Source organism: Ammodytes marinus, assembly GCF_949987685.1.
Source record: "Ammodytes marinus genome assembly, chromosome: 23".
NCBI classification, from domain to species: Eukaryota; Metazoa; Chordata; class Actinopteri; order Uranoscopiformes; family Ammodytidae; genus Ammodytes; species Ammodytes marinus.
In genome coordinates this window covers 12,028,955-12,049,801 of record NC_137227.1, presented here as the reverse complement: position 1 = coordinate 12,049,801, position 20,847 = coordinate 12,028,955, and the positions used below count along the sequence as shown (strand labels likewise).

At 40.3% G+C, this 20,847-nt stretch overlaps 1 protein-coding gene across 1 annotated transcript in view; it reads left to right on the top strand.

Annotated features, from left to right (window-relative positions):
- Positions 1–20,847, top strand: part of nrxn2b (neurexin 2b) — a 580,176-nt gene that overhangs the window by 82,941 nt on the left and 476,388 nt on the right. Inside the window, exon 2 of the mRNA XM_080051970.1 lies at positions 15,107–15,154. Coding sequence (XP_079908096.1) covers positions 15,107–15,154 — 48 coding nt within the window. The remainder of the gene's footprint in view (positions 1–15,106; positions 15,155–20,847) is intronic.

Sequence of the window (20,847 nt, the reverse complement as noted above, 5' to 3'; positions counted from 1 at the left end):
GAATGGGGACAACGGCAGAGGGGATGATAGAGGTCAGGAAACAGGATAAAAGAAAGATGAAGTCAGGCAGAAAAAAAAGGAAGAGAGGACAAAGGAGACACTTTCAATGGATGAGAAAATCAACAGGAAGGAAAACCAAAGAGAGCAGAGGAATGCAAAGCAGAACGTGAATACACCAGTAATGGCCGTCTTCATTGTGGGGCAGATACTGGAGCCAGTTGCCATGCCAACAAGCGTCGGGCTGCAGCATCCTCGTGCATCGGTCCAGAGAAGGCCCTAGAAAAGTGATGGGTGACTTTCAAGACAACCTGAACTTGTGAAGAAGAAAGCAGTTCTATGATGTTAAAAAATACCTATTATACTTTTTCAACTTTTATGACCTATAAACGTTGTTATAATGATTTATAGTCATATTTAACCATACTAAAGTATCAAATAATGACTTACATGCATTTAGACGTATTCCCTGCTGACCGTCTGGGGTGGCTGTGCAGAGCGCTAAACACTAGGGCAGCCAGTCGAGAATTCACTTCTTCAAATTTCCGGGATTCGTTACTTAACGAATCCAGATTTTTCCATGTATGGTAATGCTGCAACGTGCTCAGGCACACTCCGGCCATGCTCCCACCTGCCTGCTCAAATCTGCCCGCGTGCTGCTGAAAGTGTTCCGGAAGGAAGGTAACCAATCACAACGGAGTGGGGTTTGCTGGAGGGGGGCGAGGAGGCGGAGAAGCACAAAGCCGAGTGTGGACAAAGACTGCTGAATGCACCCAGATGAGAGGAAGAGTTTCCTGAAAATCTACATGGTTTTTTGTGCTGTGATTCGTGGCAGGTTGCTCTATATGAGTCATTAATGAGAAATTAAGACCAGAAAAATAGTATAATAGGAGATCTTTAAAGGAAACTAAATTGATTTCTGTCAGTCTTTTTCTCTTTCCCCCCAAAAACATTGTTGGACTGACCACAGTGGCTCATAAATTTCCGGGAAGTATAGCTGACACTTCAAGGTGTAACACACCACATCGCTAAAGGGAGAATTAGTAATGAAGGCAGTGACAGGCTCTAGGAATTTCCAGGCAGGTAGGGCCGATGAGCAGAAATATGGGTTCTGCTTCAGTAGCTCCATTTATGTGTAATCTTTTGTATTAAAAACCTTTTATTGTTTATGCCCCTCCCTCCACACACACACACACACTCACTATCGTACGCACGCACGCACGCACACACACACTCACACACTAAGCCTGTTTCCTTTCTATCACTTTTCTCGGTGCACAATTTACTTGAAACCCCATTTCAAACAGAGCCGGGCTATTTCACAGCACAGCGGCACCAGACGTCTTCAACATTGTGTTTAACATTGTTGAAATATTTGTTTACAAGGTTCAGTGCAGTTTAATTTTCTTGTGATCAGTTTTCTCTCTCTCTCTCTTCTCTCTCTCTCTCTCTGGCTCCTCCTGCTCACTCGAACTTAGGAGCCGTTTTGTTTGAATATGCATAGGTCCTCTCTCTCACTTGTATTTGTTCAGTTTGCCTAATTAGAGTTTGGTGAGATGAAAGCAAGCAGCAGGGCTTTTTTGCTCCTTGGCTGAAACTAAAAGAGACGCTGTTGAGTTTTTCCCCAAAGAATTTCATGAGACTATGGTGGGTGGACCTCACTCAGTTCCTTTAGGGGAGGCCCTTTGGCATGCTCCACTATAAGAACATTTAGCATATTTTAAAATTAAATGCATCAATCTGGTGTTTGAGAGCAAAATGAAGACATTAGATCTATGAAGAATGTTGTGCTTTAGTAATTTAATCATTTGGGGCCGTATTCACAAAACATTTTAAGGCTAAGAGTAGGTCCTAACGTGCTGATTTAGGAGTAACTCTCAAAAATAAGGGGCGTTTCACTCCTAATTTTAGGACTCCTAACTTTTTAAGATAAGTTTAATTCACAAAGCATTTTAGCGCTAAAACTAGCTCCTAAATCTATGAAAAGCTAAGAGTCCTCGAGAGGACTCCTAAGTCACTAAGAGTAATTCACAGACAACCATTTGATGGCATTTTGGAGAGATTTAATGATAGTGAGCTTAACAAAAGGTACCTTTAATAACTGTGAGGGTTTAATGATCTTAGTGAAGTTATATTTAGAAAGTATAGACACATTTATATGTATTATATTCATATAATTCATATATATATTTATTAAGTTCCTTTTCCTGCAGTTGCTTTGGGTTTACGATGCGCTGAAAGTTACTGTTGGTGTCACGTTTGGGTTTAATTTCGTACTAGAGTAGGCCTATAGCCTATGTGGCGCTTCGCAGCATCTCCTCCGTTCCACAGGTCCGCTGTCTGTATAGGTGCGCGTCTCGACTTTTTCCTTCCGCATGCACTTTACGATTTCGCCGGCTGTTGTTTCCAAATTGTGAATTTCCTGGTTTATCGCTGTCTGACTATTGCTGCATAGTCGCCGTTGAGAGAAATACAGTGAGAGTGCATGGCGTGCAGCTGTTCAATGAGGATATTTGTCCCGATTCAAATCATTGTAAAATGTAAAATGAATAGACCTATGTGGCGCTATTGTAGCCTATAGGTTAATAGTGAACGAATGTGTGGGAAACCCTGCAGTATCTTGGTTTCATGTTAAATCAGTGTCACTTGTCATTAATTGTATTAAAAACTCTTAACTTTAATACAGCGACACGATATGGATATCTCCCACAGTGTTTCTATCATAAATTCACTCTTAGCTCTCATTCCCTTTCAGCCAATCACTGTGGGAATAGAAGGTATGAACATGACGTCATCCATAGCAACAGGGTCAACCCCGCCCCCTTATCTTAGTTTAGTAGTCCCTCCCATTCCTTAGTAAAAGTTGGTCTTATCAGCTTTGTGAATAGGTTTTAAGAAATTACTCCTTACTAAGAACTTTTAGTGCTCCTTAGGAGTACTCTTAGCGCTAAGATAAAATGTTTTGTGAATACGGCCCCTGGTTGTATAGGTATGAATTGTGATGACACAGCAAAAAAGTCACAGTCACAAAGCATGGTAAAGACGTTCACAGTTAACTAATGGTGAAGGAAAAAAAAGTACAAACTCTGCACTGTTTCCAAGCAAGGAGATGACAGCTGGACACACCAATGTTGATGTCACCTTACTGAAGTTAAATGAATGTTGATTAACAATGCATTGAAATCATCTTACATTGATGACAATACAATTATATGTGGGCTAATTGGAACCTGCAGTGGATACTGTTAAGTTAGCATAACTCATCTCAAAACAAACAGTGTTGTGTATTGGATGCAGCCAGGTGAAAAACAGTCAAGGAGAGGAGGGTGGCTGAGATATGCTATGCCTGAGGAACATTGCAAAATACACCGTTGTTTGTTATTATGAAAAAATAGTGAGTGTCTATAAATTTTTTTTAATAAGACATCTCCTCACTTCTCTCCACATTTGTCTGCCTTTTTCATATTTGTCAATTGACATTTCCAATGAACCGAGCACACAAAAATGTAAATAATTTTGCATCTCTCATCTCTTCCGACTAAAATTTTAATGACAACAACTGAAGTGCACAGGCTCCTTTTTATAAATATTATGCGTTAGATATTCAATTGTTAGATTTGATGAAGTCTGTTTGAGCAACTTCTTCAGAACTACTGTATTGTATTTCTCCATTGTGCAGCAAAGAGAACACAACATTATGATGTTGTGAGGAGGGAGGATGCACTAGTTGGGAACTTTTGTAATCTTGGGTTGAATCAAGTTTGTTCCCAGAAAATAGGCTCATGAATTATGATTACATTTGTAACACAGTTTCCATTAATTTTGCCATCATTATCCAACTCCCTCTCTAAATGACTGGAGTTCCAGGAGTGCTGCAGATTCCCATGGTCTAATGGTGTTTACCCGGCCCGATGAGCTAAATGAAGTGAGCGCGTGGTCTCAGTTGGAGGACATTAATTTTCCATTATGGGATGTTGTTGTGTAGTTACCTGCTGAGACCCACCCACTAACACAAGACAGGAAGTCCCCTTGTCAAAACCTCGCGGGACGCCACATTTCCAGGAAAAAGTCATTATGATTTTGATGTTTTTTTCCCCTAACATGAAACTACAGTTCATTGCCTTGTTGTTAGTGGAGAGCAACAGGATGTGTGCTCCTAAATGTCGGCTGAAGGGAGAAAATTGTCAAAATGAAACATTAAACATCAGCAATCGCTCAAGGCAAGGTGCTATTTTGCGCTAATGTCCCGGTAGATTACTTTGCCTCTGACTTGAGCTTCCATGGCTCAGAGTGCAAGGGGATTTTGTTGTTGTTTGTACTTGTATCTCACTGAGGCTTTACTATTGCAAGTGAGCTGGTGACAATGATATCAAAACATATCTGCAGCCTCTGCAAGTCCTTTTGATATACAGAACCTTGGAGTTTTTATTGCTCGTGAACCTGTAATCAAGATTTTGATACTTGAAACTCCACTACTAACTGAAAATGTGTTCTTTTCAATCTAGATATATGTCACTGCTTTTATTTCAAAGGTGGAGTCAGTGATTCTTAAGAATGCTTGATGTCAAATTCACTTTGTCAAAATCTGTGAATATCTCCTCTTTTCTGTACTGATTTTGTGCTGAAAAAAAATCCAGTGTTAATTTAAAGACCTACTTCACCTGTGGGAATATGAAGGTGTATTCAACTCTGAGATCCTATGTAGTATAAATGTGCAAACATGTTTTGAAATCGGTTCATCCTAGCCTGAGAAAAGGCAGAAAGAGTGGTTTATGGTCTCACCCTACATTTTACTAGTGTGACATCACACTAGTAAAAATGTAGGGTTAGGAATAACGGGACAGCTGGGCCAAGGGAAGACTGAACGTCTGAGGAAAGGAAAACCTAATTCATTATATTATAATAATAGTGATTTATAATGATGCTGGTTCCGTATGGGTGAAGTATTCCTTTAATACACAGCCTAGGCTATGTAAACGGCCATGTAAACAAAGTGGTCCACCGTAGCTGACAGCATGCCCGTTTACAGTCTAGGCTGTGTATTAAAACCAAACGTTTTTCAGCACACACACAGTATGGACAGCTTGTTGTCAAAAATATTTTGACAACAAGCATTCTCTCGAATCGCCGACTCCACCTTTAACTAGGATTGAACTTATTTTGAACCTACATGAAATATTTCAAGAAGGAAGAGTGCAAAAGGATGAGTGAGGTTTTAAAGGATGCTGGTAGCTTAGGGGGGAGGCTATGCAGTTTTTTAAATACAAACGGGGGGCTGGTTGCGTGTGCCAATCATCAACTTGAGGACTGCCTACCTTCTTTTTTTATCAATGATTACGGTCTCTCCATCGCATCTGATGTTTGCAATCGCAGCTTCCAATGCCTTCAGAAAAACAAAAAAATGTCTGCATGCATTTTCTTGCCCAGTCCCCACTTTCAGCTTCCCTAATGAGTGGAGTCCAGAAGGGGCAATCAGAGGCATTCATTCCAGTGAATTGGTTTTGGGGGGGAAAGAGGGCGGATATACTGTGCAATGGTTGTAGGATGCATCTTCAGCACTGGCAGCTGAATATTAGGAACAGGAGAGGAAGGACAGATGGATACACTGAGAGAGGACACTACATCTCCGGGGGGGAGTAATGATTCGTTTTGACCTCATAAACGAAAGCAAAATAGAGGTCAGACATATCATTTATTGGTTGCTACAAGGTGAACCCATGGCTTAGACAGGCTGGAAAATTCAAAATATTTGGTTTCTGGGAAAATAAATACAAACAATGGAATTACATTCAGAAGAACAGAAGCAAAATTGTGTAATATATCACAGATACATCCCAACGTTCTGTGTTTGTCAAGTGCTTTATTTGAAGTGAATACAGCACGTTTTTGTTTTTTACAATAGCTAGTAAAACTGTCTGTCTCTGAGTGTCCTTTTACACTGTCTTGTGTAAACGAGCATAAGTGAAGAAATCATTAACTTCCCTTCTGTGTGTTGTTTTTAATGGCTAAAACATGAAATCAATCCAAAATTTCTCCGGCTCGACATATGGAGGTCCAATTTATTCATGAACGGTTTAATTAAGATGGAATGGCAACTGTTCAGATCCCTTCCCCTCACCCAATCGCCAAGACGCCCTTGATTTATTTTTTGAGACACATCCCATGACATATTACTTACGTTTTAATGGTATGCGGGTCAAAGTGATTCACTCTGTGTTATGCAATTAATTATGGGATGTGGAGGAGCATAATATTCGAATGAAATATTTGCCTTTGTAAGATTTAACTATGATTTCCCCACGTACAAAGTAGACAGTAATTAAGCCAATAAACACGTCACATTTAAATGAAATGTTCATGTTTTATACATCTCATTTTGCAGCAATAAGATGGTGCTTACATTCATTCTAAAACACCAAAGCAATTGCTCCAAAGTCGGAGCCAACATTTAGGCAAACACGAATGATCTGGATTATTTGACATGGCAGCATCGGTTTGAATATTCTGTGTGCAAACCTTGGCTCATGTGATCATGATTATGTTGTGTGGGCTCTGTCTGATTGTAACTTTGAATAGTAAATCATGTCATTTGACAGGCTTCCAAACAACTTAGTGCATCGCTCCTGACAGATGATGGCTGTTGCTGCTCTGTAAAGTGGAAAGTGACCATAAAGATTTAATGCTTCACTCACTCAACTTAAGTGCCTCGCCCGGGGTCAACAGTTCCCTGTGGTATTTCCAGGGAAGTCAAATACGAGCGCACTCTAACCCACACAAACACACGCGTACACTCACTCACATTGAGAATAAGAATTCAGAATTGCTGTAAAAAGGAACACATTTTTTATTCCGATACCTTGAAAATGTAGGGCATTCTGCCAAGAACAAACCAGACACTGAACCAGGAAATAAAGTTGTTTTTAGAATTATGATTTATTCAGTGCATTGATGCCGTACAATCCTATATGGTTTTGTATAGCAATGCAGGTACTCATTATTATACTGTGGGAAATGTACAGATTGCTTGTCCACCGCCTACATATTCCATAGAATGCATAATGTACTGAAAGGAGCTGTTTAGTGATCCTGTTATGTCTAAAGGCCAGGACACACCAGTCCGACTACCCGAAAATGGAGTTTGCCGATTCAGGCAGCTCCAGTCTTCCCGTCGCGGCCAAAAAAAGTGCAAAGAACACACCAAGCCGACTGCTGACTTTCCGTACGCTCTGCGCTTGTGCGGGACGTAATGTCTCCATAACAGCAGGCGGCGCTAATCTGTATTGTGGCCCGAAAAAATACGGAAGCCGGAAATGATGGGACGGCTCTCTAGACCATAAACATAGATAGAAATATGTATTTATATTTATGGACCATAAAGAGCACCATTTTTAGCAGAGAGTGACGAGCATGGTGTCGAGCAGTCAACAAGGGTTGATGCATGTGAGTACTCGCTGAACGAAACAAACAAACACATTAAAACAATGGCTAACTGTTGTTAGCTGTTTGTGCTACCCGCCTCACTTCCGGGCTTCACTGATTCGCTAGCCCTCCACAAATCAAATTGCTCCAACTGAAAGACTGCCCGCCGCCGATTCAATCGGCTCAAAAGAAGCCCAACGACATCTACGACGACCGATTTCACGGCACACACCAAACAGATTTGTGTCCTCGCCCCCTCCAGACTCTACGACGGCGATTATCGGGCCGGTGTGTCTGGGCCTTAATGGACCACTGCACTATAAAGAACTACATGCTGTAGCCCACATGGATATGTTGTACTATTGGATGGAAGTGCTATTCCTCCCTAGCCTGGTCCTGCCAGACCTTCATACTTCACTTCATTTGTACAGAAGGTCTGGAATCGCTCAATTGACAAATGTAAACTCACTTGAAGGCGGGGGTCTGTTGAAGTTTAAAACTATTGGATCTGCCCAGTGCCACTCTGGATCTGCTATCCAATCGCATAACGTTTGGTTGTGACCAATGTAATGCGCTGGCTTCTGACTACAACTGAAACAAACTGGAACTGGTGCACGTCATTGCTCTCAGCCACTCCCTCTGTTCGCTGATTGGACAGGTAAAAAAATCAACAGGAGAAAGAAATCTGCGAATATACCGCGGACCCAGACTGACTACTGAAGGGAAATTAAAATTGAGCGGAAGTATTAGGCGGGCGGTTCCAGGCTAATTCCTCCCTAAATCTCTGTACTAACAATTACTCAAACACCTGTCATTTTGAATGTGTTTGGTTGAAAATTGGTTCTGTAATTTTTTTTTTTTTTTAAAGATATTTTTTTGGCATTTTTATGCTTTATTGATAGTGCAGAGAGACAGAGGTGAAATGGGGCAGAGAGGGTAATGACATGCAGAGAACGACCGCGGGTGGGAATCGAACCCGGGTCTGCTGCTGGACCCGGCCCGGGAGGGGGACGCCTTACCAACTGAGCTAAAGGCGCCCCCGGTTCTGTAATTGTTAATTGAAAAAACAGTGTTTGTGCTTATACTGTGGCCAACAGTCACAAATGAAATACATCTATGCTTTTCTGCATGTTGTAAGTAAGTTGTCCAAAACAGACACTTTAGTGAATTGCAGTTTAGATGTTTATATTGTAGAAGGAACCAGGTCTGAACCGACAAAGGCTTAACCTGTTGGATCAATGAATAAAAGCTTTTCTAGTCTTTGTTAGGCTATTTGATTAAGGTTCAGTGCAGACAACAGGTAATTAGCAAGGCTTCATCTTGGCATTCTATGTATGCTATTGTTTCCTTTTTCATGAAACATTTTGATGTATAGCAGACCAGTGGACGGATGTTACTACTTATAAGCAAGCAAGGCAGTGTTTTGTCACAGTTATGAGCTGTTCACACATATACTCAAAAACTGGGAGCGTGATAGGCTGCTGTACATTGTGAATGGGACCTTCCATTGCATCCAAGCGCTGAGGTGAGCAACAGAGAGTAAAAATGCACCCAGCAAAACCATAGGGTAAAGCCAAACATCAAGTCCAACTAAATCATATTGCATTTGTTTTAATGCCAACAGAAACAGAAGCACACAGTTGTTTACTATGGGGGATCACTTTTTGTACAAGACCAGAGTGGGCGTCATTGTTGTGGAACAATTGTTTTGCGAACAGGTTGTTCTGTAGTGGGAAAGCAACCTGACAATAATTCAACAACTTCCTTGTGTGTTCCAGACACATCTGTCTAGACAAGGAATAATGCAGGGCTTGTATCCTTAGTTAATCACAGCCAACTGCAGTGATCTCTACAACGTTGCCAAGCCGTGGTGCACCTTGTGAGCAATAATTTCCCTTGATTTTACTTGATGTAAGTGTATAGAACATAGTTATCCCCTTTGAAACTGGGGCAAGCTCTGTGTTAATAATTGAAAGCACCAAAAATCATGGAAGCCTTTAACATCAATCTTAAACTCTCTGCAAGATTGTAGAGATTTTCTTAGTCCCTTACCTCCCACTACCTCATCATCTCTCTCTTTCATAGAATAGATATTCACGATGAATTATTAAAGCCCTTAAATTTTTTTGCTATAGTGTGTATAATACTTAAGCTGTGTGAGGACACCGTGCATTATGGATCAGCCTACTGAGATGAACATTATTCACATTCAATCAGAACCTTTTATTTTACAACTTTTAATCTGGTTTCCACAAATTGCCTGTGTTTGTTTCTGAACCCCTCAGAAGCATGCCTGCATGTGTTTTGGCAATGGAAGAGGTACAGCGATGATTATGCTGTGAAACTTTATCTGTGCCAAAGCCTAGTAAAAGCCAGTGATTTGTTGTTACGTCAAACGTTTTGGATATTGTGCATGCCGAGGGCTGCCCCAAGCAATAAAATGCACATAAAACCATTTATTGTTCTTATTTTATACTTCATGACTTTTATACACTTCAATAGTTCCTGCGTTTGGTAATGGTCACTTCCCCTAAAGTCATAAAAGGCAGTGTCCCCAGAATTATTATTTTTTTAACCGCTGTTGTGTGACCACCATTTTGGGATCAGCGAGTAAAGACGAGGCTTGTGTGTCAGTATGGCATATGCTTCCAGGAGGCACGTAAGGTGTGGTGTCCATATGTTGGTGAGAGTCCTTGGAGGAGGATGCTATTTAACATGCCATTCCCGCACCACAGGGGCTTGAGAAGCAAACACATTCTTCCCCTATCGTGTGTCCAGCTGATGAACGAGGGATAGGGAAAGTGAGAGAAAAAGAAGTGCATAAGGGCTGAATAGGGATAATGATGATGACTCCCATTTTCTCAGACCTCTAAAAATGTGTGCTGTTGGTGCTTTCCTGAGACACAGCACATCTGTTTGAAGTGTGTGTGTGTGTGTGTGTGTGTGTGTGTGTGTGTGTGTGTGTGTGTGTGTGTGTGTGTGTGTGTGTGTGTGTGTGTGTGTGTGTGTGTGTGTGTGTGTGTGTGTGTGTGTGTGTGTGTGTGTGTGTGTGTGTGTGTGTGTGTGTGTGTGTGGGATGATTAGCCTTTTTATAAGCTTAGGAAGTTGACCGATTAATGTCTTACAAGGGCATTCAAGAACATGCATTTTTTTATATACCAATGCTTACAAAAATACATTACTTAAACAATTACAAATGTGTCTTCATACTTTGGAGAATGCTTGTTGTCAAAAAACACTTTTTGTCAACATCATCTGTCAAATATCTCCTCACATCTGAGAATGCATATATGTTGCTACTACACAGCCTATGCTCTTTAAATGGACATTCTGCTAGCTACGGTGGGCCCCCTTTGTTTACATACCTGTTTACAGAGCTTTGGCTGTGTTTTCATACAGTTTTCTTTTCAGTGCACACACAGTATGTGCAGCTAGCGAATCTTGAGGAGATGTTCAATGATTTTGACAAAGTGATTCGACAACAATCATTCTCAAGATTCACTGACTCCAAGTTTTTAATATCGCTTAATGCAAGTATCAATCATATGATTGATAAACAGATATACAAATAACTATAGCCACTAACAGTCATTTGCAAGAAATCAGTGTGCGAAAAATAGTTGCTTGTGTTCTACAGACCTGAAAGCAGAGCAAAATAAAGTGGCATATGCAGAAGAATAGAGCAGGAGGCCGCTGCAGCAGGCGGATGGAGGGCTAGATGTGGAGAGAAAAGGTTGAAAGACAGAGGGGCAGAGGAATGGAAGTGGGCCAGATAAGACCAAAGCACCCCCCCCCCCCCCTCCTCCTCCTAATGACAGAATTATGAGGCTTCTCCCATCTGCCAGTCATTCCAAAGCAGCCAATCGGAGCCGCTCTCCAGTCGCTGCTGGTTCCATCAGGCACTCCCATCTGTACTCACCACAGAATTAAGGATGTAAACACATGCTTGGATGTCAAGGGGATGGGCAGAGTCACAGCTTGGGCTAGGATCTTGTCATGTTCCAAGAATGTGTGGCAATCGATACTGCTTTGTGACTGTGGTTCATTTGATTTGTGCTCCAGTTTGGTGCAGAATTGAAGTTAAGATAGACAGAGATTTTCCTTATATCCATTGTATTTGGGTGTATGATCAGTAATTAATGTCATGCCTCCGCTTCTAGAATTCAAACCAGTTGCTCGTGAAATCTGTCACAACCTGCCATGCCTGGGTTTAACTGCCACTATGCCCGTGTCCTTCCATTTCCTGACAACGTTCCCTACAGTCGAAATTGACAATTGAAACCTTTGGGAAAGCTTCTTGTAGCCTTCCCCTAAACCATGACAATGAACAATCTTTGTTTTTCAGATCTTTTGGGAGCGGTTTTGATGATCCCATTCTGTCTCACTTCAGCAGAGAGTCAAAGAGAAGTGCAACTTGCATTTAGGCACCTAAAATACATTTTCTCATGATTAAACAGACATTTCTATGAGGTTCAAGGCTTAACAACATAATCCAACCAACTTTGTGTTTAAAGTCATCAGTTTTACATGCTGTTACAGGCATTAAAATCAACAAAACCACAAGGGTTCCTATATTTTTGCACAGCCAGTTTTTCACACTTTATTTTATTTCATAAAACCAAATACTGCTTTTCAAAAAATCTTTGTTTGGAAAACATCCCAGTAGTTAGCTGTTCCTGGTAAATTAAAGACATACCACTTTTATATTTTTTTTGTGAAAGCAGAGTCAATTATAATGCCGGCTGAGAGGGGTTCCCAAACTTTTTCATATGACTGTATCATTTTGTCTCATTTCCTGATACAGCTATGATAGCTACTTGGAAGGGATTTCTTCTTTTCATAATTTTTTTTTAATCTGTACGTCTCTGTTGAACACTGGCTGGGGGAAGATGGCCTTTGACCTCTTTCAACCTGTGTCTTCTTTGCATAACTTTTCTCTTTCACCCTTTTTCTGCCATAGATTTGTGCCATGTCTTTTGCCTGCCTGAGCTGGGGGAGGCAGCGGGTTGGATGTCGGGGAATATTTGAATGATTTGGTATGCAGCGACAGCAGCATTCTGTTTCATTGCAAGGAGCCTTTCGCCTTATCTCCTTAATGGATTATGAGCAAGGGAACAAAAAACAGAGGGAGGCAGAGTGAGAATGATTGGACTCCCTGCAAAGGGCTGGCAGGAAAGGGACTGCAGTCAGATAAATAAAACACTCTTGCCTTTACATTTCCCCTGCCCCTGAATCACAGATGTTATTAAGGGAGAGGAAAATAGGAACAGCTTGTATTCAACAGTCATTTGAGCCTCTGTTGTCTTTGCATTTTGATTTACCTGCTCACTGGCGGCGGTATAGACGTGTCAGCGTGTCTGTTAGGCTGCGGCTGTGTGTTAATTTGTTTTCCTAAGACATCCGATGGTATCTTATATTCTTGTTTTTCTGCAAGAAGAAGCAGGCAGTAACTGAATGTTTAAGTAACCTTAGCCGCCTAGCGCCTCAGTTCGCCAGGCCATAGTCTAAATGTTCATGGACAGACCATGGTACATTTGCAGTGCATGGAAGGGAGCTGAAGTGTTACTGTTAATTCAAACTGAACATTTCCTACAGCGTAACTTCACATTAAAATCATTTAACTGGCAAAAACGCAAGTTTTGACCTTTATTTTGCTAAATATGTAGGCCTGACCAGTTTAATTTAGCCTTAATCCTTAACACTTATTTATTTGATGTAGTTTATGTTATTTTATAGTTTGGTTTTCAATAAAAAAAGGAAGTTCCAATTATGTTTGTGAATGCTGTTCTTGGGGGGAGTGGGATCTACGTTGTGGGCTATTTGCACTGAATTGGAAATTATGATATTTTAGAAAAAATACACTGAATTACAAGGGTGTAGAGAACGTGTGTGATAAGATAATTAAAATGAGAAAAAACATGTGACAAAAATAAATCAAGGGACATTTAGAATATATACACATGTGTGATTAATTGCGATTAATCACAATTAAACATGTTGATACATTTACATAATTATGTATGAACAGATGCAAACTATAAACAGATGTAAATACATCACTCAAGGCAGCAACATTGCACTCCCCTGATGCCAAAGGCTTATTTAGATTGGTGTTTGTGCCAAGGGTCTTATGTTTGGAATGGTATTGATCAAGAAAAAGACAGATTGGCTTGAATAGATTGGACCTTTTGGGGCTTCTAGTCCAACAGGCAGTGTTGTTGATATTATGTGCTGCCTGGGGTTAAATCCAATTTGCTTCAGTCATTCGGTTTATTTGGGTGTAAACCTAGCTTCAGGCCATAGTTAAGACCATGTTTTATTTTTTGTAGTTATTTATTTTTCTGAATCAGGGTTCACCTCCACAAGAAATGCTAGTGTATGTTTACAGTGTATGACCCCCTGCCTGCGAAGATGTTTCGACAGACAGTTTGCTTTTATTTGTTCTCTTTTATGGCATCTCCCCCCTAGTAATGTCTGTACTGCAGTGCTGTATCGAGGCTAACCTAAATATTTTAAACGATAAGCTGTCCTTATTGAGGTTGTAAACATTTCAACCCTTCTGGTTTACCATCCATTTTTTATTTTCTCATTTTCTAGTCATGAGTTTGCACGTAACATAAATATTATGCAACAAGAATGACATTATACCCTGGTGGGATAACAAAGGTTCTGAAAATGTAGACAATAGTTGAGACAATGAGGTATGTTGTTCTATTTTACTACTTTTACTCTAGTTACTGTGTATATTAAGGAATTACTGTATGAGAGGTGGACATTTTTCAGTCCAGTTTGTTTCGAAAGTGTGAGTGCTATTTCCTTGGTGGTGATTGTGCTGCGAGTGGATTGGCTACCGTTTGAGCCAACATCTTGAAGTTTTCTGGTGACAGCGGTACGATACTATATCAGGTACTGAATATCTAAAGTTATCTTAAGAAGTTTTTTGAAATGAATTTCCCTCAGTCATTCTATTGCGAATGTTTTGCTTGGTACTGTGGCCTGATTCATACGTTACCTTAATGTCTTTACAGCGGCAGGAGCTCATTGTGGTCTCCCTAAATGAATTGTTGTGCAGATTTGGCAAGTTGTGTGCACTGAAGCATACAGTAAGTGAAATAAGTATTTTGTGCTGCCGTCATGATGCTGTGTACTTACCATCTGTGTTGGAATAATCTTTGGCTTTGGGTTTCTACGGGCCAGACAAAACATTTTATCCTGTCACATTTCTCCAGGTTTTTCTCTGACTCTCTCTCTCTCTGTGAGACCATGCAAGAGCTCAGATTCTATTTTTTGATGATTCGAGTACAGTAGGCTAGCTATCGGGTTCAAGCCTTTTCTGCCAAACAGTTCTCTCTGTGTTCCATAAGTACTCCAGAAGAAAAAAAAGCATTTGTGAGAGCAATAGCCTTCGGGGGTTGCGCCAAATGAAAATGCTTTTTTTTCTAAACCCCCCACACACCTCACTCAAGAAGTGTTTGCTTGTTTTCTGTTACTATACTCGCTCTTTCTTTCTCTCTCTATCTTTCTCTATCTCTCTTTCTCGTTTTTTTTTACCTTTTTATTTGAACTCTGACATCCAATTCTGCCCCAGGATGTCTGTCACAAACTGCAGTCCAACGTTGTGACAATGCTTTTTTTCTTCCCGTTGCCTTTTATGACCTTCTTTTTCTTCCTCTTTCTGTTCTTTTTTTCTGTATTTTTCCTTCTCAAGGTCTGGCGCACCTGACGTTAAACGACCAAGGTATGGGTTCATTCCTTTTTTTAATTTTGGTTCAGGTTTTTTTTAATAGAGGAATTGACTCAGCCTCTTTGCACACCCGCCAACCCAACCCCCCCTCAAAACTGCCACTTTCCCTCACAATTTCCTCCTCTGCTTTTTACCTTCTCTTGGTGCCATGTCCCTACACCATTTCTTCCCAAAATCTCCCCTTGTCATTTGAACCCTTTGCAACATCCTTCCCCCTATTCCTGCCCTCTTCTTCCTTCCCTTTCCCAATCTCCATATTTCATTTTTTAATTTTTTTTCTGTGCTCCTCTTCCCTCTCCTTGCCGCCATGTCTTTGTGTTTTTTCGTGACGTCCACCAATGTGTGTCCCACCCCTTGTCCTGTCCTGTGGCTCACGTCCTGGACCTTCACCTTCTGACCACCTTTGTCCCTGACGACCTGACCCCAGGGGCTGAAGGTAACACTTTTCTGCTATCCATTCTGCTTGGGTTGAAACAAAAAGAAAAAGGAAAAAAAGAGAATAATGCTGATTCCACTGAAAATGTGTTTGCTGGTCGATGTTACAAAATATGTGTCCACACTTCCATTCACTAAACACTTCAAAGTGAAGTGTTGAATGTGCAGAGTTTCTCATCACCCCTCTGCTGACATTCCCATTGTTTGGCATTCAGAATTTTTAAAGGGCTACAGTTATATGAATGACATGTGTTCAAATGTGTTCCTATTTCTATGAGAAAACTGTGTTAATGTTGCAATTTTGTTGATTTTGCTATTCACACTGTCTGGGATGCTATTTTTGCTACTGTTTTGTGTTCATTTACACTGCAAACAACATGTTACACCACCGCTGTGTACTCTCTCACACACCACACCACACTCCCTATTCCTTTAGACTTGATTCTCAGATTTTTTGTATTTAACAATCATATATTTCAACAAGGTGTTTAAATCATGAGCAACATATTTTATAATTTGAACATGCTATTCTAGTAGTCTAAATGTGCATTTTATTCTTTTGTAAAGTTTATTTTACACAATTATTCAACATAACAATATTAAGACAAGCACATACCAATGACAAAATAAGACCTAAAATAGGAACTCAATACAAAGAGAAGAAAATGAATGCCAACATGGATTTCAAATTGCACACCAAGCTCCAGGCTGACTATATTTACTAGCCCTTACAGTTATGTTCTCCTCATTCTCTGACCTTTCTCTGCCTTTGGCCTTCCAGTAAGGACTGCTCTGTTCATAGAAAAAAAGAAAAAAAAGTGTTGAAGCAAAGTTCACGAGAGAGAAAGAAACTGAACAAAATGCAGTGTCCAGTGAATGTTCTGACCTTTACTGGTGTGGAGAGAGATTTCTCTCTTCTATCATCGTGATCCTTGATCCACACAGACTTGAGCAAGAACCCCTTTCCCTCGAGTCAGCCTCACTTCACTCTGTTTCACTCAGTAATCTCAAGTTGTCAGTCATCTCAAGATACTGTGAATTCTTGAGGGGAAGCTAGGGTTTCACTGGAAACTTTAGAAAGTGCATCGTCTTGCTTTTAAACGACCACTCTGACTTTTAGTTAAAGGTTCTCACCTTACCCAATATACGCTGTCAGAACTGGCTCCTGTGTTTTTTTATATCTGTTTAGCGTTAGATTCACAAAAAGTGGATACAAAAGGAGAGGGGAGTTTCTATTGAAACATAATACCAGTGATTTTATTGTTAATTAAGGTGCATTCACACTGCACACATTGCTCGTCGTGCAAAACTTCAGCTGCGCAGCGCTTGATCACATTTGGCTTCATGGCATCTATCGCACCTAGATTTCCTCCTGTTATTTTATTTCCCCTATTCAACCAGGTCTGAGATCAAACCCATCACAACTGCATCACCCTGGCCAACAACTGTGCCAAACCATGGATGCAGCTCACAAATACGCACAAATAAACAATGTGAAAAGTTTGTCTGATAAAGACTTCCACGTTTGTCCAAATGGACTCAACAGAATCAACAGAAGCCACTTAAAAGTTTGCAGTGTGAGTAAAATAAGGAATTTGCTTGATCACAATTCTGTCCTTCTCACAACATTATTATTTAATTAGTTCCTGAACACCAGTTTAGTTTTGTTAAAGCAGCTCCGAGTAACATTTTAATATCTTTTAAACAGCCTCATGTTTCCTCTCATAATCATAAATTACCTTTAACAGCAAACGAGACCATCAGTGCAAAGAAAGACGTTTTTATATAGTTTTTATTACTGAATTTGGTCTGGTCGCACACCCAGTCCGATTTTCGGTTCACGCGTGCATGCTCTATGGCAGGGGTGGCCAACCAGTCAGAGACAAAGAGCCACATTTTTTACTGTGTTACTGCAAAGAGCCACATCGTACACACGGGTACACACAGTGGCGATTCCAGGAAATTTTGAGTTAGAGTGGGGTGGCCATCGCACCCCTGAATGAATAGCATGTGATATGCTGTACAACCAATTCAAAGATGATTTATAATCCCAAATGCCCAAATCATGTTAGTATCCATTGTAATGTTTGTCAGAAAACTAAACCCCTGAAGGGGGGTCTGGAACCCCTGAAACCCCTGGAAAATCCCCCCCCAGAAGATTTTTTTGTGTTTTTAACATGTAATCTAAGCATTCTGGTGCATTCTCGCGAAGATAATAAAGGAAAAAGTCAATATTTATTTCAACTCAGATGAATAGTAAAATTAGCAAGACAACATAACTTGCTATCAGCCAGATGCCTAACAACTGGACAGAGGGACGGATGACCACTAGCTTTTGACCAAATATCTTGCTAAAAAAATAAACCTTTATTTATGAAAGTCTGCCCTTGCTAAGAACATGTTACACTCGCTAACTACAAACTTTAATTTTTTTATTCAGATTTCAAAAATCTGCTGGGACACGTGCCCATACACATGCATGGGTGGCACGCATGTCACAAGCACACTTATGCTGTTTTCAAGACCTTTGCTGACCAGAGACCAGTTCTAGTGGCCACAGTCCTACCATTAATTTAGTAATTGAAAATTGCAAACTGATCTCATATCAGTGGATTGGAGTGTTTGTGTGATCAACTTGGCAACTACCTATCAAAAAAAGTTAAGAAAGACAAAAAATACATATCATCTCTGAACTAGGATACATATCAGGAAAAAAATGTAATTAAAAAAATAAAATGAAAATAAAAAATAACATTTGAACTGGGGGGGGGGGGGGGGGGGACTGGGGTGGCCAGTAAGATTTCAGGGGGGGGGGGGCGTTTTTATTTTCGCGGGGAGCTTCCACATGCATGCACAAGCATTATTTATTAAAAAAAAAAAAAAAAAAAAAAACAGGGGGCCCCACACTAGGACTTGCAACGGGCCCCCAGATTGTTAAGGCCGCCCCTGTGATAATGACAGGACTGGACTAAAGACGACAGGGCAGTCATTTTCAACAATGAACATTGTGTGCACTGCCTCACACACAAACTCTCAGTTCAACCAAGTCCACAAACAAAAATATAACAATTTAAAATAGCATTTTTCTCTTACTATGCATGTTGCTTTGTGGGACTTACTTTTAGCATGGAGAGAGCTGAAGTGGCGCTGCAGATTTGAAGCCTTGAAATGCGCAAATGACACCTGGCATATGAGGCAGAATGGCTTGGCATAACGTTCAACAAAAAATATGAACTCTCCCACTCTGTTTCGGAGCGAACTTGACACAAATAGTTTACTCACGGAAAACCTCCCTCCAAGCTGAGCGGGCAGTTTTATGTTGCGTCCGCACCAAACGTTTGCGAACGTTATGTTGCGTCCTCAATTAAACATTTGCGAACAGGCATACACATAGGGCCTACACATTAATAAAATAAAAAATTAAATAATAGACAACATGTAAAACGAACGTAAGAGCCGCATGAAACGTTTGCGAACATGCACACACATAGGCCCACACAAAAAAAAAAGTATAAAAAAAAAATAAATAAATTATAATCACATAATTTGATATGAACTGAAGAGCCGCACGAAGCTGGGCAAAGAGCCGCATGCGGCTCGCGAGCCGCGGGTTGGCCACCCCTGCTCTATGGTCACATATCCATATTGGTTCGCAGGTTTCAGTGTGGCGCAGCAACACGATTTGAGAAGCCTATCCCTCCAGGTGAGGGAAGGGGAGCGTGAGCCTTGTTTGAGACAGTTGTTTGTCGTCATAATGACTGATAACGGGGCTGAACCATCAAAGAAAAAAAAGAAAATGCAATGAAGAAAAGCTAAAATGGAGAGATAGGCGGGCGAGAGGGTGTTGCCAAGCAACGTATACACAATTTCACGGGAGCGATCTAGACTGCAGTGTTTACTCCTAAATGAATGAGCGGTAGCCTACTAAAACAAGTTTACTTTGCCTCACCAGCATCATCAGATGTCCATTATTCATCTGAAATAGTCATTATTTACAACAACATAAACACATTACCTCATCGTGATCCATACTAACTGCCGTCTCTCGTTCATTCGCTTTCTGTGAGGACACGTAATCTTTCAGCTCCGTGAGAGGTGACACTGCATCAACTCATTGCAATCAGGTGTGTGTAGCACTGACTGGCATTAGTTGATGCTGTGTCACTAACCACTCTCACGGAGCCGAAAAGAGTCTGGTGCCCTCACACTTTCAACACACGGACATGCACTATATTGCTTCCGGATCATTTGAATCTCGCACGCCCGGCACAAGCTAGAAAACAGCTTCACGACAGCTGGCGTCGTAAAAATATTACCGCTTTTGTCCAAAGGGGCCGCCAACGTGCCATGTTACTCGTAATGGCTTTAAGTTTAATTTATTCACATGTCATCATCCTATCAAAAATAAATAGTTTCATGGTTCACTTAATGGCAATAAAGGACGCATTAAATAGGGAACCCCAAATAAGCAACTAACAACTTTTCGGAGGGGGCCCAATAATGTTGAACGTATGGTAGAATAAACAAGACAGTAAGACGGTTCACAATACACACTATACTGTACAAATAGACACAGATACAAACAAATATACACAATGCAGGAAAATACCACTTATAAGGACAATCCCATAAGTATATTATGTTATGAACAATCATTCATCATATGTTAACAGCAGTTTTTTCTTTAATTATGATAAATGTTATACTCAGTGAGCTTAAGTAGAACAAGTTGACCAAACAGACGACTAGTATTTCTAGTAATGTATTCAGCAGTATGTCAAAATCAATGTTATCAAATGCGTTAGATAAATCCAAAAAAATACCAATATCACATTTATCAATGGCTTTGATTTTTTTTCTTCAACTAGATCAAATATTGCCACTAAACAGTAAATAAAGCAAAGGTGTTGCTATACAATTTGTAAAAAAAAAAGATAAATTAAAATGTTCTTGATTAAATTAATATGCCAAACAAATAATGTTGCTCAAAATTTCAAACAAGAAATGCCAAAAGTGATGATTCAAGCATTTGGAATTTCCTTAACATTTTCTCTATTTTTTTTATCATGAAGTCATGTTGTTTGGCTGTTGGACTGTAGTAGAACAACACAGAAGTTGATAAGCATTTTTTATTTTCTGTTTTTATAGACACATTGTAGGGCTTGGCGATTAATTGACTTTCAATTTCGATTACGATTTTGGCTTCCCTCGATCATGAAAACAAGATAATCGTAATAAAACGATCATTGTGT